Consider the following 25197-nt stretch of genomic DNA (forward strand, 5'->3'; position numbering starts at 1 on the left):
AAGCTACATTTATAAGTATTTGCTTAGCTGTGTTATTTGTTATTTATTTTAGCTGGATCATGTCCTACGATTCCAAGAGTCCTTTAAATTTTAATAACAGCATTGTTTGTGTACATTCTGGGAAGCTTAAAGAACAGAAAAAGAATTAACGTTTTGAATGATTTGGTGTCTTAGTCAGCTTGGGCTGCCTTAACAAGAATACCACAGACTTGAGTAGCTTAAACAAAAAACATTTATTTCTCACAGTTCTGGAGGCTGGGAAGTCCAAGATCAAGGCGCCAGCAGACATGGTGTCTGGTGAGGGCCACCTTCCTGGCTTGCAGGTGGCCATCCTCTCATCGTATCCCCACATGGTGGAGAGGAAAAACACCATCTCTCCCATGTCTCTCTTTTTTTTTTCCTGACGGAGTTTTGCTCTGTCACTCAGGCTGGAGTGCAGTGGCGTGATCTTGGCTCACTGCAACCTCTGACTCCCTGGTTCAAGCGATTCTCCTGCCTCAGCCTCCCAAGTAGCTGGGACTACAGGCACGCACCACCATGCCCAGCTAATTTTTGTATTTTTAGTAGAGACAGGGTTTCACCATGTTGGCTGGGATGGTCTCCATCTCCTGACCTCATGATCCGCCTGCCTCGGCCTCCGAAAATGTTGGGATTACAGGTGTGAGCCACTGCACCTGGCCCCATGTCTCTTCTTTAAGGGCCTTAATCCCATTCGTGAGGGCTCTGCCCTCAAGACCTAATAACCTTCCAAAGGTCCCAATTCCAAGAACCATCACATACAGGATTTAAGCTTCAACATACGAATTTGGGGAAGACATATACACTCAATCCAAGGCATGTCGTTTAGCCAAAATTTAAAGTTAAAGGAATGAATCCTGTTCCTAATCCACCTATCAGGATACATGATTCAATTAAATGTTGAATGTTACTCCCTAGAGAAACACAGAGGTGCTCACTCCAATTCCCAGTCCCTGGCCTCCTCAACACAGCTGCAGCACCGAGGGAATCTTGTGATGGTTTCTCCTCCCAACATCCCCTCCCTTTAGCATGAAGTTGTAAAGCATTAAAACATCAAATGGAGGAAGATGGTGCACCTAGCATGGGGCTGTGGGGGGGTCAGGGAAGGACAGAGAACAATGTTCCTTCATTTTGAAAGGCAGAGATGCTGACTTGTTCAAGGTCCCAGTTAGTCAGTGATTATGACACATTAACTATTGTGGTAATAAGGAGATTTATCTCCTCTAATTATGACATATTTCTTCATCTCATTCAATTACTCATTTAGGAACAACCCTCACCCTGGTTTATAAATGCTCAAGGAAAATAAATGATTGCCCAGATGGTGAAACAGGGTCAAAGCAAACAAAACGATTCTGGAGGTTCAGTGTAGCCCTGTGTTAAGTATGTTGTATGACTTGGCAAAAACCACTCCACGGCACTCTCTGCCTCAGTTTCCCTATCTGGGAAGATTTTCTGGACAACAGAAAATACTTTTTTTTAAAAAATCAAATGCAGAGGTCCTAACTATAACCTTGGTATGGGGTTTCGGGCTTTCAGGTACTGACCCCATTTGGGAAAAAAAAAAGATCTACACGTAACAAAGAGGAAGAAAAAAGGTGATATTTTTCTAAAGTAAAATATAATTTTTAAAAATAAAAGCTCAACTTTGTTACTTTTTATTTTTTTCTGAGCAAGCAAGATAGCTATAGGTATCTCATTGGAATGTTTTTCTCCACGCTTAAAGTAGCAGCACAGGCAGTAGGAACTGGTCTTTCCTAATAACGTCCTTGTTTCTGCAGTGTCGAGACTTACACCTGGAACAACAGATCACTGCTCCAAGTGCTCCACAGGGGACAAGGCCACCTGGCTCCAGGGCTGTCTGTCCAGCTGGGATTTACATAACAGGAAGGCCCCGGGGAGCCTGGCCAGCCCCCTGGCTACCTCTAGCTCCCGCTCCCTTTCTCTGAGCTCTACAGTCTGAAAGCATCTGTCAGCAGCACTGGCTGGCAGCCTTTGCACCTCTGGCATGAATACAGGCAGCTGAGGTTGGGAAGACGGAAGGCAAATAAATAGCACGGCAGACAGGCCCCGGTGTGGTGGGTTCACAAAGCAGAGAGAGAAGAGCCCGGATAGTCCCTCAGCACTAACTTGTTCCCGAAGCCGCTGCATCCGACAGGAACATGTGGATGTCATTTTACTGCCTGAATGTTTCCCCAGGGAAGGCAAACATGATAAACAATTTTCTTAACTCAGGTTTCCCTCCCAGTGCTAAGCATGCCTTCTCATTTCACGCAGGGGCTGCTCTGGTGTCAAGCCCCATGGAAGAAGCCTCTTGTGAGGCCAGCCCCAGAGCCTTGAACTCTGGCCTGCATCGAAACATTCCACTTCCCTGACCACAGCCTTTCTTTCTCTGCTGTTTCGCCCAAGCGCTCCCAGTATCCGTCTGCTGAAGGGTGACGTTCATTGACTCTGGAAGCCCCCTCTGATCTTAACCTTTTCCTTAAGGCATCAGGTTTGTCCAAGTTTTGGAACCAAAGCCCCTGTTCACGAGCTGGTTTCCTAACTTTTTTTCTATCTGACATGAGGGAAGCTGGAAGTCCTAGATTTTCTAAGCACCGACACGCTTCCTGCTATAGGTGGGCTGGTGGACCTGCTCTGAGCCGGCTCTGCCTCCCATCCTAGCACTGTGCACATGTAATTGATCACCTCCTGGAGGACCACAAGGAAAAAAGGTCTGGGAACTATGACAAAGGCTGGAGAGCTCCAAGTAAAAGATGCATCATTCACTTGGCCGATTCTTTGTCACCAAGACATGCCGGTAAAATCACCACATGGAGTTGTCCTGTGCATGAAATGCCCTTAGCTTATTGGAACAAACTGGAGAATAGCCATTAGCAAAGTGAAGTGGTTTACAAAGCCCATTAGAAAGAGATCAGTATCTGAGCTGTAGATGTTTCTATTTTCAATCAAATTTCTTTTTAATGAAAACTAATTTTTAAGGGCAAGATACCACAGCAGAAGAAAAACCTCTTGCAATAAAAGACTTCATAGTTTACAACGATCAAATGTATGGGCTATTTGCCTGACTGGTGGCCTGGACTCAGTGAGAGATTCCTTTGCAGCAGAGGTTGGCCACACATCTGGGGGCTACAACACCACTGAAAAGACAGCTTTCTAAGCATTAGTGTAAGGCAAAAAGCAGAGTGCCTAAACTTGGCCATTTCTACCAAGAAAAAGTTTCGTAGCAACCTTCCTTCACCAGAAAGGCTTACTTTATGATATGCTAACAGAACAGAAAAGCAGGTTGGGACAAGATACAGACTTTGTTGCATTTAGCTGTGACCCTTGTCCCCTCCGTGGATGTCGGCAGGGTGGGTAGAGGCAGGAAGAGGCAGTAGAGGGAAATGACATTTGCACTCAGGCTTCCCGCCCCTACCCACCCCTACCCTTCGCCCAGACAGACGTCGGATCTACGCTGCACCAGGGGTGGGTCATGGAGTCCAGCTAATTGCCAGGAGCTGAGGCATGTACAAGCCATGAAAAGAGCTGCCCCACGGCCTCCCCACATCACTCTCCTTCATGCACTTGCATCATTAATGCTGCCAGCTTCAGAGCTCCCTGGACATTCCCCGGCCAAGTGTCATCCCTGTGTCAAATGGATGGGATGCCAGGTAATCCTTGTACTCCCCGTCAATCAGTTTGGCGGCGTTGTTCCTGGCAAACCAGCAGTCTATCTGCTCTTCCCCGTTGTAAATCTTCCTTTGCTTCCAGACCACTGGGACTTGGCGGCCTTTCACTGTTAGGACGGCCTCAGGCCCCTCTCCCACCTGAAGGAGCAGAGAGTGAGTGAGGTTCTGGCTGGGCCCTGCAGGGTCTTCTGTGAGTGTGGCATCCTGGTTCAGGAACTGACCTGGGAGGACAAAGAAAAGCATCAGGTCTCAGTCAAATGCAGAAACCTCGTGCTGAAATCCAACTTCAGAGCTATCAGTGGCAGAAAGGCTTACAATTGGCCACAGCCCGAGACTGGACTCTCCTGGTGTCATGGAAGAACATGTGTTCTGGGGGGCAGGGTGGAGAGAGCTGAGGATTTATCCACACTGTGGGATTTACCCATGACTGCTGGAAGCTTCCCAGCTGCTAACACTAGAAAGTTGCGTAACATACACATCGCGATAACCACGGTCTCCTACTGAGTCCAGAGGACAGGACGGGGCATATAAAGAGGGAAGTAGTGTTCCATCTTCCCTCTGTCCTCTTCCCAGTCACAGGCCCGCCTCCTTTCTATCCGTCTCAGGTCTGTGCTGGGTGGGGGTGGAAAGCAGTCAGCTCAGCTGCTCTCTGACCCTCGTCCTCAGGACTCTCCTGGTCAGATGGCAGCACTGCTTTAGGCCACAGGAATAAAGAGCTGTGTCTACAAGGGGAGCTCATGCTGGGCCGCCAGGCCCCACGAAACATGGCCAGCTCAAGAGCCAGGAAATCCTGCCAACTAAACTGAGCCCTGACAATGGCTTGCTCTTTGTTTTTGGGCAAGGGGCCCACGTGAAATTACATGTTGGAGAAAGCTGGGTAGAATGGCCCACCTGCTGCGCACGGCCACATGGGTGCCTCCCCTGGTGGGGGTGTCGCTCAGGCTGGGCACTGGGCAGGGCTGCCTCATGTCTGTGTATTCTTGCTGAGAACAAAGGAACTGGACCCTCAGGTGACTACATTTCAATTCCTCGTTCATTTTCCCGGAAGGCTAAAGAGAACTACTGGTTTATAAAGCCCATTCCTAGCTCACAAAGCCCAGGAAGAAATCTAATGTTCATATTACATAGGTAGTAATCTAATGTTCATATTACATCTATAGTAATCTAATTTTCATATTACATCTATAGTAATCTAATTTTCATATTACATATATAGTAATCTAATTTTCATATTACGTATATAGTAATCTAATTTTCATATTACGTATATAGTAATCTAATTTTCATATTACACATATAGTAATCTAATTTTCATATTACATACATGTAATCTAATTTTCATATTACATATGTAATTTTCATGTTACATATACAGTCATGCACCACATCATGACATTTTAATCAATGATGGACTGAAAATATGATGGTGCTCCCATAAGATTAGAATAGCATATTTTTAGTGTACATTTTCTATGTCTAGATATGTTTAGATGAACAAATACTTATCATCGTGTTGCAGTTGCCTGCAATAGTCCATGCAGTCACATGCTGTACAGGTTTGCAGCCCGGGAGCAATAGGAGACACCACATAGCCTAACTGGGTGGGTAGTAGGCGACACTATCTAGAGAGGTTTGTGTAAGGATATTCTAGATGGTCACATAACGACCAAATCACCTAACGACCATTAGAATGTATCCCTGTTATTAAGTAAGGCATGACTCTGTGTGTGTGTGTGTGTGTGTGTGTGTGAATATATATAATATGTACATACATACACAGACTGTATATGTGTACACACACACGTATATACAGACTGTGTGTGTATATATATATACACACACAAACACCATACATACACAGACTGTATACATACATACATATACACATACATACACAACATACACAAACTGTATATGTATACACACACACATACATACATATACAGACTGTGTGTATATATATATATACACACACACCATACATACATACACAGATGGTATACATACACAGACTGTGTGTATATATACACACATATCATACACACATACACAGACAGTATACATACATATATATACATACAGACTGTGTATATATATATACACACATACATACGTACATATACAGACTGATATATATATTATGTATATGTGTGTATATATGGACTGTATATATACATACATATCAGTCTGTGTATACAAATATACATACATACACAGACTGTATATATAATACATATATACATGTATAATATATTTATAATATATAATACATTATGTATATGTATGTATGTATAGACTGTATATATATACATACATACATATACAGACTATATACACACATACATATACAGACTGTATATATAATATATATATTATGTACTTATATAGAGACTATATATATACACATATGCAGTCTGCGTATACATATATATGCATACATACAGACTATATATACAATACATATATACATATATGTATAATATATAATACATTATGTATATGTATATATGTATAGACTGTATATATATATGCACACACATACATACATACATACATATGCGGACTGTATATACAATAAAAACCACATTCCTATTGAATTTCTCAATCAAACTAAAGGTGTTGGCAACATCAGGTTTGCTTGGGAAATGTAATTCTGTCCTCTATACCCAGCATGAGGAGAGCGCAGCTTCCCACCTAGCAATCCGTGGCAGTTGCTGGAAAGGCCTTCGCTGTTGGCAATGTAGAAACCCAGGTGGTGTCGCTGGAAGGGTGCCGGCTTTTTGTAGAGGTGGATGAGGATGACAAAGGCTATGGAGCCCTGGATGGTGACGGTGACATTGGCGTTGGCAGACACGGATACCTCCAGCCCCCGGCTCCCCACCACCACACTCTGGTTGCAGGGGAGCACCAGCCTGTCCCCACCATCCAAGATGACTCTGCTCGGTGTGATCTCGAGATAAGATCTCTCTGGCTTGTTGATAAGGATGGTGATAGTGCGGAAGTAAGTGCGCTGTTTCTTGTGACCGTTTGGAGGGGCGGGTGCCCCAATTAACTCTCCGTTCACTGTCACACCTCAAAGGCCAAGGGGAAAAGAACAAGGTTAGAAAATCTGGCCAGGAGTGGTGGCTCACGCCTGTAATCCCAGCACTTGGAAGGCCAGGGCAGGTGGATTGCCTGAGCCCAGGAGTTCAAGACCAGCCTGGGCAACACAGAGAGACCCCGTCTCTACTAAAAATAAAAAATTAGCTGAGCATAGTGGTGCAAGCCTGTAGTCCCAGCGAGTTCACTTGAGCCCAGGAGTTCCCTTGAGGCCAGGAGTTCAAGGCTGCAGTGATCTGTGATTGCACCACTGCAGTCCATCCTGGGCTACAGAGTGAGATCCTATCTCACAAAAAAAAAAAAAGAAGAAGAAAAGAAAATCTATCCCTGCCCAACGCATCAAGTTAGAATTTCCCTCCTCCTTTGGGCTTATCTTTGTATCTCTAGTACCAAAAACATGTCTGACTTACACACAGAGGCCACTCAGTGGTTACCAAGTGAGTGAGCGAATGAGGGAATGCATAAAGTTATGTGTGGATTTTTTACTGTTGTCTGGGATGTTGGGATAGTATGTTGGGATGGGGAGGGAGGATGTAGGTTTGGGTCAAGATACCGTAGAAGAAGGCATGAAGCTAAGTATTTGTGCATCTACGCATAGCTTATCATGTTCATCTGGTTTCCTTCCAGTGTGGCTGTAGTGATAAGAACTCTTGTATGACCCTAATATGTATTTTGTATCTACCAGAGGCTTCTGATCCTAATTCAGACATCTCTTATTATTATTAATTATTATTATTATTATTATACTTTAAGTTTTAGGATACATGTGCCCAACGTGCGGGTTTGTTACATATGTATACATGTGCCCTGTTGGTGTGCTGCACCCATTAACTCATCATTTACATTAGGTATATCTCCTCATGCTATCCCGCCCCCAGCCCCCAACCCCACGACAGGCCCTGGTATGTGATGTTCCCCACCCTGTGTCCAAGTGTTCTCATTGTTCAATTCCCACCTATGAGTGAGAACATGCGGTGTTTGGTTTTCTGTCCTTGCGATAGTTTGCTCAGACATCTTATGATGCCACTGAGCAGTGTGGGAGAATGCAAACTTAGTTGTTGTTTTTTGTTTGGTTTGGTTTGGTTTTTGTCCAAAAACTCAAGTTCTTCCACTTAGGTGTTCGTCCTTAGACAAGTCAAAAAAAAAAACAAACCTGTAATCCCAGTTTCTAGGGAAGCTGAGGCAGGAAAATCACTTGAACCCAGGAGGTGGAGATTGCAGTGAGCTGAGATGGTGCCACTTCACTGCAGCCTAGGCAACAGAGTGAAACTACATCTCAAAAAACCAAAAACTCTGCCTCAATTTCCTTATCTGTAAAATGGATGGACAGATGTAAAACCTAACAGAATTTTTGTGAGGAGCCCAGAAGGTAGCATTTGTGTAAGTTGTAAACTGCTGTCAAATAGAACTCCTTTTTTTTCTTAATCATTATGAACATCACTGGGGCTTTTCTGGACTTGAGCAAGGCCTGTGAACCAGGCCCCAGGGTTCCGTGCTGTCTGGCTGAATAGCGAACAGATGGCAATTGCACTTGAGATGTTTGGGGCTGAATTCGGTGATGCATGTTAAATGTGTTTTGCTCTCAGGCAAAGCAGCAATTTGCAATAAGAAAAGATTGCTATATAATTAACTCTTGTTTTCTCTGCTTTGAGGATAATCTTCCCAATAATCTTCCCAATAAAACTTCTTAGACATTCAAGGAAAAAAGGGCCTTCTCTGGGGCAAGGGGTCTGGGGAGAGGAGAAATCCCAGCACGAGAAGAGCCTATGCTCTTCCAACCTCAACGTTTTAAGCATTTTCAGGCTGAGTTCCCATCACGGACATCTCACGGAAGACAGAAACCATGGGAACTGCTCCTAGAATAGGAGGTATTTCCAAGGACATATACAGTTAGGCCCCTATCTTGCTCCTGAGCCCTTTGAAATAAGAAACAGTAGAGATTTAGCTCTGAGGCTATAAAGTCCCACAAGAAAACAATGTGTTGAAGGAACCCCAGGATCAAACTCTACATAATTGCATCACACATGTCACCTGCTAGGGGACCCTGTGCAACCCAACATTCCAAGGCACGTTCTCAGCAGTGAGAAGTGCCAGGGTGCCACTCCAAAGCTTGTCCTCACAGAGCTGGACATGGTTTGTTACCTGCATTGAACTTGAGAAGCTTTCTCTGTGCTAATCTCTTTCACCCAGGCCCTCTACAGACCAACAGGGTCCAGAGAGCCCCTTTGTCCATACACGTTCACGGCACACAGACAGAGCTTTGGATTAACATCTGACATCCCATCTAAGTCATCAAGAAACTGACATGAGTTTAGAACCCTGGTCTCCCTGGCATCACAGCTTTTGAATGGATAGACACTATGACAATAATACACAATAATATATCTTGGATTTTCTTTTTTTTTTTTTTTGAGCTAGAGTCTCGCTCTTTTCACGCAGGCTGGAGTGCAGTGGCATGATCTCAGCACACTGCAACCTCTGCCTCCCAAGTTCAAGCGATTCTCCTGCCTCAGCCTCCCGAGTAGCTGGGATTTCAGGTGCCCACCACCATGCCTGGCTAATTTTTTTGTAACTTTAGTAGAGATAGGGTTTCACCATGTTGGCCAAGCTGGTCTTGAACTCCTGACCTCCGATGATCCACCCGCCTCGGCCTCCCAAAGTGCTGGGATTACAGGCATGAGCCACTGCGCCCAGCCTACATAGTGAATTTCTAAAGCACTTGAGCATTTACAAAACAACTTCATAACCAGTTTCATTTGATCCACTTTATATTAGCTCTGTGAGGCCAAGAGAGTGTCCCTATCTCCATTTTACAAGGGAAACAACTCCCAAGGCATGCGCCCAAGGCCACACGGCACTTGTCATAAAGCAGAGAGTCGGACGCATAAGTCCAGGAGCGCAGTCCGCTTCCCTTAACCACTGACAATACTCACTGAGTGTCTATAAGATGGCCCTTAGATCACTGGACATCCATCTGAAGAACACAGGGGGATGCAATACCTACCTGGTCCTTGCCCAGATGCTGCAGTGGAAGGTAGAACTTACCAGAGTCCATGTGATCAGAGACCAGCCTGAGGATGTCCCCAGGCTGCCCATCAATGTTGAAGCACACGGTGAGTTTGCTCAGGGGGAAATCCACAACAAAGTGGGGATCACCATCCACTGCCAGAGCAGAAGAAAAAGGAGAGAAAAAGAAAGACACTTATTGAGTACCTTCCTTGTGTAGGTGTTACTCTATTTTCTCATGAATGATTTTATTGAATCCTGAAAACGATACTGGAAGGAGGTGTCCTCAATTTCCAGATGTGGAAGATGAGTGGGAGGGAAACAACTCCCCAAAATTACCCAGTGAGTTCGCAGTAAACATTTGACTTCGGGTCTTCTAAATTCCAATATAATGCTCCTTTCATCACACCCAAACTCAGTATAGACAACTAAGCTTTGAGAGGTGAGAGGAGAAGGAGAGATCCCCACACGCCTTCAACTGGTACTCAGTCCCCATGCTTCCATTTCCCAGGGGGACATCCCTTGCTATTTGCTTTCTCCTTTAATGGCACAGATGCAGAGGACTTTCCTCCCTATGACGGGAGATCTATGGCGCTTCTTCTCCCAGGAAGCCATGGGCTATCCCAGGCTCATTCGCAGCATCAGCTGTATGCCACCCCTGCACGCAGGCACTGAGAGCCATGCCCAGCTTAGATGCAGAGGCAAGGGAAGCAAAAAGTGAGTAGGCGGCCAGGCACACAGTCAGGGTGCTGGCAGAAACCCCTCCTTTGGGTCACACCGACTTTACTGCTCTGAAATTTCTGTCCACAGATGAGACCGCAAAGTTCAGCTGACAGTTCTTATCTGTTCTCCTCATTTTCACCTCTGTTAAAGGTGAACAGCTTTGCCTTTTATTATACAGACAAAAGATTTCTTGAGAATCTGTATCAACTCTCTTAACAGATTGGAGATTTACCTTCTCTCTAATTTATAATCCAAGTGCAATTTGTTTATTTTGTTTTATTTATTTATTTTTTTTTTTTGAGTCAGGTCCCACTCTGTTGACCAGGCTGGAACACAGTGGTGCAATCATAGCTCACTGCAGCCTCAAACTCCTGGGCTCAAATGGTCCTCCCACCTCAGCCTCCTGAGTAGCTGGGACTACAGGCACATGCCACCATGCCGGGCTAATTTTTTATTTTTTGTAGGGACAGGGTCTCACTATGTTGCCCAGGCTGGCCTCAGACTCCTGGGCTCAAGCATTCCACCCATCTCAGCCTCCCAAAGTGCTGGGATTTCAGGCGTGAGCCACTGCACCGGCCTACAACTTGTTTCTTGAATGCCCCTCTGCTTTCTGTGCACGTGGACATGTCTGCGTGCATGCTGTGCATGGTGAAGGCAGGGCCCAGGCAGAATCCACTCTTTATGCTGCAGCAAACTAACATCCCTGCATTCACTGCTGAGAAACCCTTTCTGCCCCAGCATCCCTGACAAGGGCCCTTGAGAGGATCTGGCTGCTCTCCCTGGGAAGTGCCTCAACTTCCCTGCAAATTGCAACATATGAAGAAATTCAAGGTGCTGGTCTTTTGCTGATGGGGAAAAACTGACCCCCAGAGGAGATCAAAGTTCTCATCTACATTGCTGGCATTTTTCAGGCACGCACACAGCTGTCTCTTGGTGTCCATGGGGGATTAGTTCCAGGACCCCCACAGATACTAAAATCCATGCGTACCCAGGTCCATGACATACAATAGTGTAGTATCTGTATATAACCTTCGCACAGCCTTCCATACACTTTATTTTTAATTTATTTTTATTTATTTATTTTGTTTTTCAGACGGAGGTTCACTCTGTCACCCAGGCTGGAGTGCAGTGGTGCAATCTCGGCTCACTGCAATCTCTGCCTCCTGGGTTCAAGCGATTCTCCTGCCTCAGCCTCCTGAGTAGCTGGGATTATAGGCGTGCACCACCACGCCCAGCTAATTATTGTATTTTTAGTAGAGATGGGGTTTCACCATGTTGGCCAGGCTGGTCTTGAACTCCTGACCTCAGGTGATCCACCTGCCTCGGCCTCTCAAAGTGCTGGGATTACAGATGTTAGCCACTGCACGCAGCCTTTCCATACACTTTAAATCATCTCTAGTTTACTTATAACTAATGCAAAGGAGATGCGATGTAAATAGTTGTCACACTACATTGTTTAAGGAACCAAGACAAGAAAAAAAGTCCGTACACATTCAATACAGATGTAATTCCTTTTTCACATACTTTCGATCTGCTGTTGGTTCGATCCTTGGGACGCGGGACCCATGGGGATAGAGGACAACTGTCTAGCTCATCTGACAGTTTTCTGAGAGTTTCTATGTGCACATACCACACCATTTCTATTCAAATCATCCAAATCTCTTTACAAGGAAAGATAGTGCTTGCTCCAAAAAAGAGGGGAGGGTCAAAAAGTCATTACTCCAGGCAGCATCCAAGAGGAAGCTTTTCTGGCATTCCATAAAGCCTATGTGTGTGTTCAAAGGAATTACATTCTGTCTCCCGCAGACTGTGCAGACTCTATGTCCACAGCTAATCTCTGGGATGTCCCTGGCTTTAGGAACTTGCACGTACAGCACAGCAGCAGAAAGGCAACAATCAAGACTTCCAGAGGATGACCTGGACACAGCAGAACAAAACCCAGTCATAGGTTGTTCTTCCCTCTGAATTTTTATTATAGTCCCAGGATGCTGTCAAAAGGAAATTTCATGACATTTGAAAAAATCTGTTCTTCCCTTCTGAAGCCACGAACTGAAAAAAATGAAAACAAAAACAAAGCCTGCCTGTCACACCAGACATTTTTATTTTGGTAGCACCATTTTATGTTTATGATAGCAGAGGCTGGAAGGATGCATGCTCCAGATCTCTAAAACAAATGTCTTCTAAACTCAATAAGGGTCAGAATGTGCCTCTGCCACCCATCTATTGGGTGGTGCAATATAGCTCACTGCAGCCTCATCGGGTTTCCTGTCAGGCTTCCTGGGGTCTGTGCTATCTCCACGGTGTTTATGGGATGGTTTCATGACAGCTGTGGTTCTCAGGCTCTGCCTTACACTGTGGGCTTGATACATTGCTGAATGAGCTGGTATTTTCAACTGGCTTCAAGGAATTCTTGGTTTTACACTTTTTTTTTTTTTTTTTTTGAGGCAATTTCACTCTTATAGTCCAGGCTGGAGTGCGATGGCGCAATCTTGGCTCACTGTAACCTCAACTTCCCAGGTTCAAGCGATTCTCCTGTCTCGGCCTCCCCAGTAGCTGGGACTACAGGCCCCCGCCACCATGCGTGCCTAACTTTTGTATTTTTAGTAGAGACAAGGTTTCACCACGTTGGCCAGGCTGGTCTTGAACTCCTGACCTCAAGCAATACACCCACCTCGGCCTCCCAAAGTGCTGGGATTACAGGCGTAAGCCACCACACCTGGCCTGGTTTTACACTTTTTAAACATCTCTTATACTCTCAATCCACACACAACCGCATCCTTTCCTTTACCTGATGTTTTAGAGATTTTAATTCTTGGCTGGTATGGCTTCTCGAGCAAAGGTCCTAAAAAGGAGAAGGAAGAGAACATCATGGTCATTCATTAAAGAAGATGAAGAGAGAAGTACAAAGGGAGAGAGGAGACATGACTAAAACACAGCTTTTAGGTACATTTGTAACAGCTTAAATAATCAAAAAAACTTTAAAACATCATCAGTCTTAAAAAGGGAGCTTGGCCTCAAAACACGCAAGCAGAGCCAGGCATGGTGGCTCATGTCCATAATCCCAGTGCTTCGGGAGGCCAAGCTGGGAGGATCACTGGTGCCCAGGAGTTCGAGACCAGCCTGGGAAATATAGTGAGACCCTGTCTCTACAAAAAAAATTAATAAATAAAATTAACCCAACAAAGTGGCACACATCTGTAGTCCCAGCTACTTGGGAGGCTGAGGTGGGAGGATCACTTGGGCCCAGGAGATCAAGGCTGCAGTGACCTATGACTGCACCACTGCACTCCAGCCTGGTTAACAGAATGAGACCCTGTCTCAAAAAAAAAAAAAAGGAAAAAAAGAAAGAACAGAGTAGAATAGAATAGAAACTACACAAGTGGAATGTAAAGTGTGTAGGATTAATTATTTAATTCTTGTATGATTTAGATACTATTCTTTTCTGTGATTTTCGTGTATATTATAGGGGAAAATATTTTATCACACTTGAGATATATTTATAGGGGAAGGGAGAAATGAGCTGTTGTTCAGTGGGCCTGTAGCATTTCAGACATGCAAGATGGAAAAGTTCTAGAGATCTGTTTCACAACCGTGTGAATATACCTAACATCACTTACCAGCATTGAATTGTATGCTTAAAAATGGGTGAGGTGGTAAATTTTATGTTCACAATAAAAACAAAAACAAACAACAATGTAAAAAAAGAGGTACAGTTATAATCCAGTGTCTGTAGCTATGTGTGCGGCGGAATTTACAAAGCAGAAGATTTTGAAACACTTTGTATTTCAAAGTACTGGTGCTTTGAATAAATAGTCAATGAAAGAATAACCTAAAAGTAATTAATATCTATAAATAAAATCAATATCTTTTGTCAAATTGTTAGTACTAGGCAACATTGTGTTCCTCTTCTCTTGTTTTTACTGCTCGTAGAAATTAAAGAGTGAGGTACCTAAATGTTCTTGAAGCACCCCCTTCTCAATACTGGTCTTGAACAGCGTGATCTGGGCAGAATGTAGATTAGCCAGGAAAGAGGTTGGATGACTGGATGACTGCTTTGAGGAGTGACAGCTGCCACCAACTCTCAAAAAAATTAAAATTTAAATTTAAAAACCATCAGAGCTTTAAGAAAAGGAAGAATCTTCGTTAAAAAAAAAAAAAAAAAAAAAATCCGGCCGGGCGCAGTGGCTCACGCCTGTAATCCCAGCACTTTGGGAGGCCCAGGTGGGCAGATCACGAGGTCAGGAGATCAAGACCACCCTGGCTAACACGGTGAAACTCCGTCTCTACTAAAAACACAAAAAATTAGCTGGGCGTGGTGGCGGGCGCCTGTAGTCCCAGCTACTTGGGAGGCTGAGGCAGGAGAATGGCGTGAACCTGGGAGGCAGAGCTTACAGTGAGCCGAGATAGCGCCACTGAACTCCAGCCTGGGCAAAAAAGCGAGACTCTGTCTCAAAAAAAAGCCCTGTTGAGTAGTCAGTTGGTTATCTTCTCCTCTGTCTTTCTGGCCCCCTGAGTCTTGTATCGTCTGGATCCAATCTCTCCTGAAGCTGTGGATATTTGTGCTGATGACCTAGCATCAAGATCTTATTCAGAAAGCCACTTTTCCTGGATGTGGCATGGATCTCATAAGTAGAAAGTGATAGCATCCTGCCACATGCTTTTCATCACAACAAAAATTGTGTAAGTTTTGCCAAGACAAGCTCCACGCTTTCTGAAATAGCCATGTCAATTGCAACCTCGCTATCAGGGTCCGAACTTTTCAATACATTTATGGTATTCCGTGCCTCCACGGAAGGCGTGTCTGACATTTGTGCAAAACTCACTGTGTGCCCATGGCATTCCATATTTAGTATTTAGTCCTTACAACAGCCCTGCAGGGAAATTATGATTATCTCCATGTTCAGGGCTGGGGAGTGGGAATGGAAGCTCAGAGAGGTTGAGAAACCTGCCTCAGGCCTCACAGCTGGTCAGGAGGGTTGGTGAATCCTAACTGCATGCTTTCTCCACACCCAGGTCCTTTTAAGACTTTAGAGTGTGAGGAATAAATGGGACAGCATTGGTGGGGTGTGGAGTAGGGCCTGATCAACCGCAGTTTCCTCTCCAAGGAGGCAGAACTTGACAGGAGCCCAGTAAAAATGTGATGCATATGAAACGTGATTTTCCACAAGCAGATCTGCCAGGAATACAATGCACCGCTTTGGTTTCACTGTGTTTCCTTTCTCTTGTTCTTGCCTCTACTCATCCCCCTAGCAGAATGGCACCGGGATTGACCGTGCCTGCTTCTGTTCAGATTCTCAGAGACTGACATGGAAAGACTGGATTCTTGCAAGAATCCGTACCTTGGTCCTTCCCACATGCTCTCGGGGAAATAAAATCAAGAACACAATTAAATTATACTACATAACTCTGAAGTGCTTGAAAATATAGAAAGGCACTGAAAAATGGGCACTGGTATGTTCAGTTCAGTGCTTCCACCCATGCCTGAAACCTGGCAAGCACTCAGTTTATTGATGGTTTCTTGATGGACTGACCTCACTAGGCAACATTTCTGAACCAAATGCCACCTTTTTCTCATTTCTCTAGACAGCCACAGTGTATAGCAATGCACGTACAACAGTCTACAATACTCTCTGAAGACTATGAGCTGTATATAGTGTTACTGCTTTTTGGTTGGTTGTTTTTTTAGAGACGGGGTCTTGCTCTGTCACCCAGGTTGGAGAGCAGTGGTACGATCATGGCTCACTGCAGCCTCAAACTCCTGGGCTCCAGTGATCCTCCTTCCCCAGCCTCCTGAGTAGCTGAGACTACAGGCATTCCACCATACATAGATAGTTAATTTTTTTTTCTTTTCTAGAGACAGGGTCTCTCTGTGTTGCCCAAGCTGGTATTGAACTCATGGCCTCAAGGGATCCCACCTCAGCCTCCCAAAGTGCTGGGATTACAGGTGTGAGCTACTATACCCGGTCTGGGTTATTGTTTATAAGTATTATAGCAAGATGGAATAACACAGCTTCCTGCTGGGGCTTCCTGTGGAGGAGGTGAGTGGTATCTCAGGCCCACGTACCCCACACCTGGCTGGCACAGGTGCCTCGTACCTGGCTGCGTGCCAGCTCCTCGCACACTCTGTACCACCGGTTCGGGTCCCATGGCAGCCGACATGCCGTGGGCCTCCTCCAGGCCGTCCGTGCGCGGGACTGGCCCCCTCAGCTTCATGGAGGTGAAGGGAGTGAGGAAGCGGTAGCTCACGGCCAGGGCCTGGGCCCGCTGCCGCAGCCGCTCCTTCTCCGGCTCATCGTCACTTTGCAGCCAGGAGCTCAGTAGTTCCTTTGTGGTGAGGTAGCTCCAGAGACGCTCGATGTGGTTGGGGTCCCTCTCTCCATTGCCTCCAGGCCTGGGGCTTCCTGTGACATCTTTCCCTGCCTTCTGAGGCCCCACAGGCACATCCGTCTTCAGGATGACGAATTTCTTACTGTTGCTGGCGGTGACCTCCACATGCAGGTGATCCAGCTTCCTGTCCACCAGCTTCCCCGCGATGATGATCTCTGAGCCGTTGAAGTAGTTGGGGAACAGGGTCTTGGTGGCCTGCACCACTGAGCTGGGGGGATAATCGATGCGGATGTCAGAGAGGAGCGGGGTTCTGATTTCATCGTAGAACCTGTGGTGGAAGCACAGGGTGAGAGGGAGATCAGGGCCCTGCTCTGACAGCAGGCAGGACAGTCCTAAAGGAAACTGCAGACTCTCAGGAGGATGCGTCTGATTTTAGAAGCGATCGAGTCCAACATGGTGCCCCACACAATATTTCTGCCAGGAGGTCACTAGGCAGCAGGTTGAACACCATTGGTGAGAGGGAACGCATTCTCTCACGCCGCTTCTGAGCTGTTTTTCAACCACTCTCATGATGAGAAAAAACCTGCTTATAGTCGATTAAAATCTTCCTCCCTGAAATTTCCACCCACTGGTTTCAGTTTTGCCTCTGGAACAATACAGAATTAGTGTAATCCATTTCAACAGACATTTGGATGCTTAAAAACCAATGCTGTGCATTCCTTTAAGCCCAGTCAATCCCCAGTTTCATGAACTATTCTTCCTGTGATACAATTTCAAGATTCCCTCACCAGTCTTGGTAAATTTCCTTTGTGTACACTTACGTTTCTTAAAGGGCCTCTTAAAAACCTTTTTCTTAGAACCAAATACAAATTCCAGATGTGCTTTAAGCAGCACATTCTACTTCAGAAACCTGACTTGCATGAGTTTGTGTGTATAACATTTGCTTGCATTTGCTTTTCTTGTAGTTAAGTTACATGGTTGCTTCTTGCTAAGTAAGGAGACAATTAAAATTCCCTTTCAAAAGATCTAGAAAGCATAGGCTGTGGAGTTAGACTTCCATCTCTGTTGCTTCCTTGCAGTGCGTCTTGGGACATGTGACTTAACCTCTCTGAACTTCAGTTTCCTTATCTAGAAAATCAGGATGTTAACAATACTTCTTTGGTCACCTGCTAGCTGTCCCCGAAAGTCCATTTTCCCCTACTTTCACAAGAATTGAGCTCCGGCCATCCAGCTACAAACTACATTTCCCAGCCTCCATCGAGGCCACAAATGGCCATGTGACTATGTCCTCCCAATGGAATATGGGTAAGAGTGAGACGTGCAACTTCTCAATATTTGCTTAAAATCCATGCTGGCTTTCTTTTCTCTCTCCCTTTTTGCAGCTAGAAAACATGAGTGATAGTGACTGAATTTCAATCCTGTAGCATTAAGGACAACAACTGAGGGAAGCAGAGCAATAAAACAGAAGGAGCTTGGGTCCCTGAATGACTTCCTGGAGCAGGATCTAGCCTGTTACCATTACAGGAGAGCGAAGTAAATGGCTATCTTATTTCAGCCTTTGCCTTCCATCATCTCTGTATCGCAGCTTAGCCTTTACCCTAATACACCTACCTCCTACGATTTCTGTGAGGATCATCTGGGATAATGCACATAGAAGTTCCTGGTGTATCATAAGTTCTCATAATTGCCAGGTATTGATCATTGTTTCAGTGGGATGGCAGTACAGCTGACTTGTTACAGCATAATTGCTTTTGCTTCTGAATGCCTTATTGAATCTCAATTCTGTTATCCAGTGCATCAGATGCTCCCCTTTGGCTCTAGTTTTGAATAATTTTTAAAATATGGAAAGCAAATCTGTGTTTTCATTTAAATCTTTCATTAAAATGTGTGGTAGGAAATGGTGGTGAATCCCAAACCGAGGACCTGTCTTTACTGCATACCTTAGGGTCTCCATTTCCACTTATCATTAATAAATGTCCTTTGATTATGGCTATTAAACACCTTTAAATCTACCCAAACCTCCCCTTTGCTTTTAAGTAGATAACATATATGCCACGATGCAGATAAAGCACCTCACGCTGAACTGGGAGTTGGCACTTCACTCAATGAACAGCAAAGGGGCAGACTGTGTGTGGCAACATAATATCCGAGAGAAGCTATTTCTGTTTTAAAAGATCTAAGTTTTCTCCATCTCTCATTTAAAAGATCTCATTTATTCTCCATCTCAAAATAATCTGATTATTTAGCAGTTTTATCTGATGGTTTTGCTTCTAAATAAAAGTATCTTTTAACTAGTACTCAAAATGAAGATAACAGTACTCCGCTACTTACTCACAGGGTAGAATACAAGTAAACTTACTAGAAAGTGCTTTGAAATATCAGGATGTCAATGAACTATGAGAGCTCAATAAATACTTAATATGGGATGGCCACCGTGCCAATGCTATACATAGTGTTTTTATATAGCGATTTTCTCATTAAATTCTGCAACCAACCATAATCCTCATTTTACAGATGAGAAAACAGAGGTACAGACTGTCTTAAAATCTTGCTTAAGGCCGGGTGCAGTGGCTCACGCCCATAATCCCAGTACTTTGGGAGGCTGAGGTGGGCAGATCACCTGAGGTCAGGAGTTCGAGACCAGCCTGACCAACATGGAGAAACCTTGTCTCTACTAAAAATACAAAATCAGCCAGGCGTGGTGGTGTGTGCCTGTAATCCCAGCTACTCAGGAGGCTGAGGCAGGAGAATTGCTTGAACCCAGGAGGCAGAGGTTGCAGTGAGCTGAGATCACACCACTGCATTGCAGCCTGGGCAACAAGAGTAAAACTCCATCACAAGAAAAAAAAAAACTTGCCTAAAGTCGTAAAGGAGGATCAGAATTTGAACTCTGATCTGCCTGGTTTCAAAACACATTGTGACGCCTCCCATTGCAATGAGCTGTGATCGTTGTCAGCAGATGCAAGGCTGGGGTGCAGCAACACACTCCTCTCTGAGTTCCCACTGCAGCCACACCTCAGCCCCTCGAACAGCCTCTCACACCTACGAAGACAGACCACAGACCCGATGAGCTGCGAGCCTGCGTCCTCCTCCTCGTGCACGCGCCGTGTGAGGCCACAGTTCTCCAGCGACAGTTTCTCCAGCAGCCTGAAGTCCACGTCGTTGCCGATGCCAATGGTGAAGATGCAGACTTGGCCTCGGGCGGCCTCTCGGGTGTTGTTGAGGATCTTGAGGGTGTGCGTCTCCCCGACCGTGGGCTTCCCATCCGTCAGGAAGACAATGAGGGACACGCTCCGGTCTCCAATGCCACTGTGGGCCACGTACTTGTTGAGGAGCCTGATGGCCCTCTGCAAGGCCCCGTTGATGTCTGTGCCTGCAGGACACCAACATGGGACAGCTCAAGCCTCTGCACTCACCTCCCCACCCTGAATGCACTTTCTTTTTTTTGAGACGGAGTCTTGCTCTGTCACCCAGGCTGGAGTGCAATGGCGCAATCTCCACTCACTGCAACCTCCGCCTCCCAGGTTCAAGCGATTCTCCCGCCTCAGCCTCCCGAGTAGCTGGGATTACAGGCGCACACCACCATATCTGGCTAATTTTTGTATTTTTAGTAGAGATGGGATTGACCACGTTGGCCAGGCTGGTCTCAAACTCCTGACCTCAAGTAATCCGCCCACCTTGGCCTCCCAAAGTGCTGGAATTACAGGCATGAGCCACCACGCCCAGCCTGAATGCACTTTCATAGCTGCAGTTCACGCTCAACCACCCAAATGCTCACAGTAGTGAGATGTTAAGGGGCCATCCAGAAACTTGCTAAAAGCAAGTGCATTTACTAAATGCGTGTAAGTGACTGGGGATTACCCACTGTAACAAACCTTCTCCAGAAGGCGTGTGGCAATGCCTTAGCTTACCTGAGCTTCAATGGCTTCTGTGCCCTCTTCTGAGAATGGCTTTGAAAAGAGCAGGAAGGTGTTGAGCATAGAGGACAGCAGGAATGTGGAGGGAGAAAGAGCAGCAGAGGGGAGGAGGGGGATGGAATGAAGAGGAGGAGGATAGCTGCTTTCATCTCAGATGCCTTCCAGTGTTGTCTAGGGCTGGGTGGAGCTGATGAAAGAATGAATTTGTTGCCTTCATCATCTCTCCTTTCCTTGCTTCCTGTCCCTTCAGATCACCTCTGCTGCCAGAACCCCACAGAGGAAGGAGGCATGAAATATTTCTCCTTCTGGCCACCCTTCTTCCTTCAGAGGCCCTTGTCAGCAAAAGCTCTGATTAAAGTTGGAAGCCAGCCAGGCACGGTGGCTCATGCCTGTAATCCCAGCACTTTGGGAGGCCAAGGTGGGTGGATCACCTGAGGTCAGGAGTTCGAGACCAGCCTTGCTAACATGGCAAAACCCTGTCTCTACCAAAACTACAAAAATTAGCCGGGCGTGGTGGTACATGCCTGTAATCCTAGCTACTCGGATGGCTAAGGTCAGAAAATCACTTGAACCCAGAAGACGGAAGTTGCAGTGAGCCAAGATCGTGCCATTGCACTCCAGCCTGGGAAACAGAGTGAGACGCGGTCTCAACAGAAAAAATAAAAATAAAATAAATGAATAAATAAAATAAAGTTGGGGGCGAAAGGGAAGAAAACTTTTATCAGGAATATGTGGCTTAGAAAAACGATACGAAACAGAAAACAAATCTCAACTCTGAGAAATGATGGAACAATAAACACCAGTGACATTAGCAGACATCTGTGGACAACAGGAGGTTTTTCTCTCCTTCTTTTCTTTTGACGATTTTCTTTATTCCTCAAATGTTTTAGAATAGATACTTCCATGGAAAAAAATGGGGTGAGAACATGAGCAGGCTTCTGGAGTTCTAAATGTTCTGTTTCTTGATCTGGGTCCGGGTTCTGTTCAGTTTACGAAAACATATCAAGTTGTACACTTACTACATGTATATTTTTCTGCATGTATGTTACACTACAGGTTACTGCTTCCCTGCTTCCTTAAAAAAGAATGTTTTCATGTTTTCTTTTCCTTTTTTTTTTTAGAGACAGGGTCTCACTATGTTGCCCAGGCTGGTCTCGAACTCCTGGGCTCAAGCGATTCTCCCACCTCAACCTCCCAAAGTGCTGGGACTACAGGCATGAGCCACCATGCCTGGCCATCCATGCATTTTTTTTTTTTTTTTTTTTGACATAGTCTTGCTCTCTTGCCCAAGCTGGAGTGCAGTGGGTGATCTTGGCTCACTGCAACCTCTGCCTCCTGGGTTCAAGCAATTCTCCTGCCTCAGCCTCCTGAGTAGCTGGGATTACAGGCACATGCCACCATGCCTGGCTAATTTTTGTATTTTTTTAGTAGAGACGGGGTTTCACCATGTTGGCCAGGCTGGTCTTGATCTCCTGATCTTGTGATTTGCCCACCTCAGCCCCCAAAGTGCTGGGATTACTGGCATGGGCCACTGCACCTGGCCCCATGTATTCTTAAATTTACTACTTTATGATTAAAATAAATCAGACAATTTAAGTTTGGGAGCAAAATAAATAAAGTTGGGGCCTGTGTCTTTGATAGGAGCTGAACAAGTATTTGTTTGGTGGATGGAGAGACAGGTGGTTGGGTGGTTGAGGTTGAAACCCCAGCTACAGTGAGGTTTCTGGGTTAGCTAAGAATTCCACTGAACTAAGCTACCAACATCCCACCATCACCAAGTAAAGCAGAGCCCTTACTGTAGTGTGAACACCTATTTCCTTTGTTTTTTTTTTAAATGGCTTAAGATAAAATCTACATACCAAAAGATCACCCATTCTAAGTGTCCAATTCATGATTGTAGTAAATTTAGAGTTTGATGACCATCACCACCATCCATCATCCTGACTGGAGTGACTTTTCTCTACCTGCAAATTTTACCACATTTGTGGTACATGTATACCACTGGGCACTATTCAGCCACAAAAAGAATGAGATCCTGTCATCTGCAACAAGATGGATGGAACTGGAGCTCATTATATTCAGTGAATTAAGCCAGGCACAGAAAGACCAACTTCCCATGTTCTCGCTTATTTGTGGGAGCTAAAAATTAAAACGATTGAACTCATGGAGATAAAGAGTAGAAGGATGGTTTCCAGAGGCTGGGAAGGGTAGTGGGAGGTGGGGCAGAAGTAGGGATAGTTAATGGGTACAAAAAGTAGTTAGAAAGAATGAACAAGATCTAGTATTTGATAGTGCAACAGGGTGATTATATTCAATAATAATTTCATGATACACTTAAAAATAACTAAGAGTATAATTGGATAGTTTGTAACAAAGGACAAATGCTTGAGGTGATGGATATCTCATTGATCTGATGTAATTATCACACAATGTATGCCTGTATCAAAATACCTCATATACCCTATAAACACATATACCTACTCTGGACCCACAAAAATTAAAAATTAAAATTAAAATGTACCTCATCTGAGAGAACCATATCATCTCCCCCATGGTGTAACATCCTCCAGATTTTCTAGCTAAAAAAGTAGATAAGGCTATGTCCATGACCAAATGTTCATAATTCTTGCTAAGATACAGAGTCCAAATGGAAAGAAAGTTATTTTACATTTTATTGGAATTGCTAATTTGCCTTTCTTTTGTTTGTTTGTTTGTTTTTGAAACGGAATTTCACTCTGTCACCAGGGCTGGAGTGCAGTGGCGCGACGTCGGCTCACTACAACCTCCGCCTCCCAGGTTCATGCAATTCTCCTGCCTCAGCCTCCCCAGTAGCTGGGACTACAGGCACAAGCTACCACGCCCAGCCGATTTTTTTGTATTTTAGTAGAGATGGGGTTTCACCGTGTTGCCCAGGCTGGTCTCGAGCTCCTGAGCTCAGGCAATCTGCCCACCTTGGCCTCCCAAAGTGCCAGGGTTACAGGTGTGAGCCACTGCGCCTGGCCTAATTTGCCTTTCTTAAGGCCCAGTCTAATTTCTTAGTGCCCCTGGGTGTGTGAACAAGGAAGAACTGGCATTTTTTTCTCTTGTCTATATTCAGCAATGGTGCCAAATCTCTCACTCCACTTTAAAGCCAAGGAGAGCCCAGGCAGGGGGACGGATTAGCTTTCCCGATGGCACACAGCCACCAGAGGCCCTGCAGGGATTGGCATCAAGCCCACATCAAGTGGGGCATCTCCTGCCCACTGAAAACAGACAGGAGCTGTCATCAAAGGACTCACAAGTACCAGTGAGAGGGTTTACCCGAGTGGGTGAAAATAATGGCCACATCTGATGCTTAAAGAGGACTTCCTACGTGCCAGGACCATTCTAACCATTTGAAATGCTTTAACTCACTCCATCCTGGTAACAACTCCATTGTTATCTTTATTCTACAGATGAGGAAACTGAAGCACAGAGAAGGTGGAGCTGGATTCAAACCCAGGCAGTCTGGCTTCCAAATCCATGCTCACAATCCTGATGCTACACGTCTTAGAGAGAAGCAGGCTGATCTGCTGTTCACCTGCAGAGGCTAGGGTAATGCAGTGTCAAGAAAAATAAAGGAAACCCACAGGGTTTCTAAGGCTTGGAGTCCAAAAGACCATAACATACATCAGCCATTTTCTTTCTTTTTTTTTTCATTTTTTGAGACAGAGTCTCGCTGTCACCCAGGCTGGAGTGCACTGACGTGATCTTGGCTCACTGCAACCTCTTCCTCCCAGGTTCAAGCAATTCTCCTGCCTCAGCCTCCCAACTAGCTGGGATTACAGGCACTTGCCACCACACCCAGCTAACTTTTTGTATTTTTAGTAGAGATGGGGTTTCGCCATGTTGGCCAGGCTGGTCTTGAACTCCTGACCTCAGGCGATCCACCCGCCTCGGCCTCCCGAAGTGCTGGGATTACAGGCGTGAGCCACCTCACCCGGCCCAGCCATTTTCTAAAGCTGTTTATTACTCCAAGGCCCCCACTTCACCAGCACACACACATCATTCTGCTAGTAAGCAGTGCCATTAAAATATATCCAATCTACAAATATCCATTGAGCATGCCCTCTGTGTTAGGAACCGTGCATGCAGGTAGGAGCTATGTAAACATGAAGAGAAATCTGTTCCTTCAAGAATTTTATGGTGTTGTAGACTTCCTGCTGTAGAGCATCACTATCATATTAAATCTAATCTTCTATTTCTACCATCAAACACCAAAACAGTTCCTAGATTATACTGTTTGGGAGGCTAGTAGGAAATCCCAGTATAAATGAAAGTACCAGCCCAGCAAGATCAAGTTCCAAATTAAGTTCATTTGGGAAATGAGGGCTTTGTCTTGGATTGAGAAACCATGAATATATGAAAGATGGAAAATCCCAGATGGGAGAAGACTGAACAGAGTGTTTTGCATGTTT

At 45.2% G+C, this 25197-nt stretch overlaps 1 protein-coding gene across 2 annotated transcripts in view; it reads right to left on the minus strand.

Moving 5' to 3' along the window:
• Positions 1–214: 214 nt before the first annotated feature.
• ITIH5 (inter-alpha-trypsin inhibitor heavy chain 5) overlaps positions 215–25197 on the minus strand; it is a 109428-nt gene continuing 84445 nt past the window's right edge. The window contains exons 9-14 of one of the 2 annotated variants that reach the window (XM_054436167.2): positions 19908–20217; positions 16613–17172; positions 13306–13359; positions 9834–9950; positions 6384–6761; positions 215–3910 (exon numbers count right to left, since the gene is read on the minus strand). In XM_054436167.2, the coding sequence (XP_054292142.1) occupies positions 3609–3910; positions 6384–6761; positions 9834–9950; positions 13306–13359; positions 16613–17172; positions 19908–20217 (1721 nt within the window). In that variant the 3' untranslated portion in view covers positions 215–3608. Of the gene's footprint in view, positions 3911–6383; positions 6762–9833; positions 9951–11577; positions 12567–13305; positions 13360–16612; positions 17173–19907; positions 20218–25197 lie in introns of those variants that run through there. The other variant, XM_054436168.2, reaches the window with a different exon arrangement.

Source organism: Pongo pygmaeus, chromosome 8 (genome assembly GCF_028885625.2).
Source record: "Pongo pygmaeus isolate AG05252 chromosome 8, NHGRI_mPonPyg2-v2.0_pri, whole genome shotgun sequence".
Classification (NCBI taxonomy): domain Eukaryota; kingdom Metazoa; phylum Chordata; class Mammalia; order Primates; family Hominidae; genus Pongo; species Pongo pygmaeus.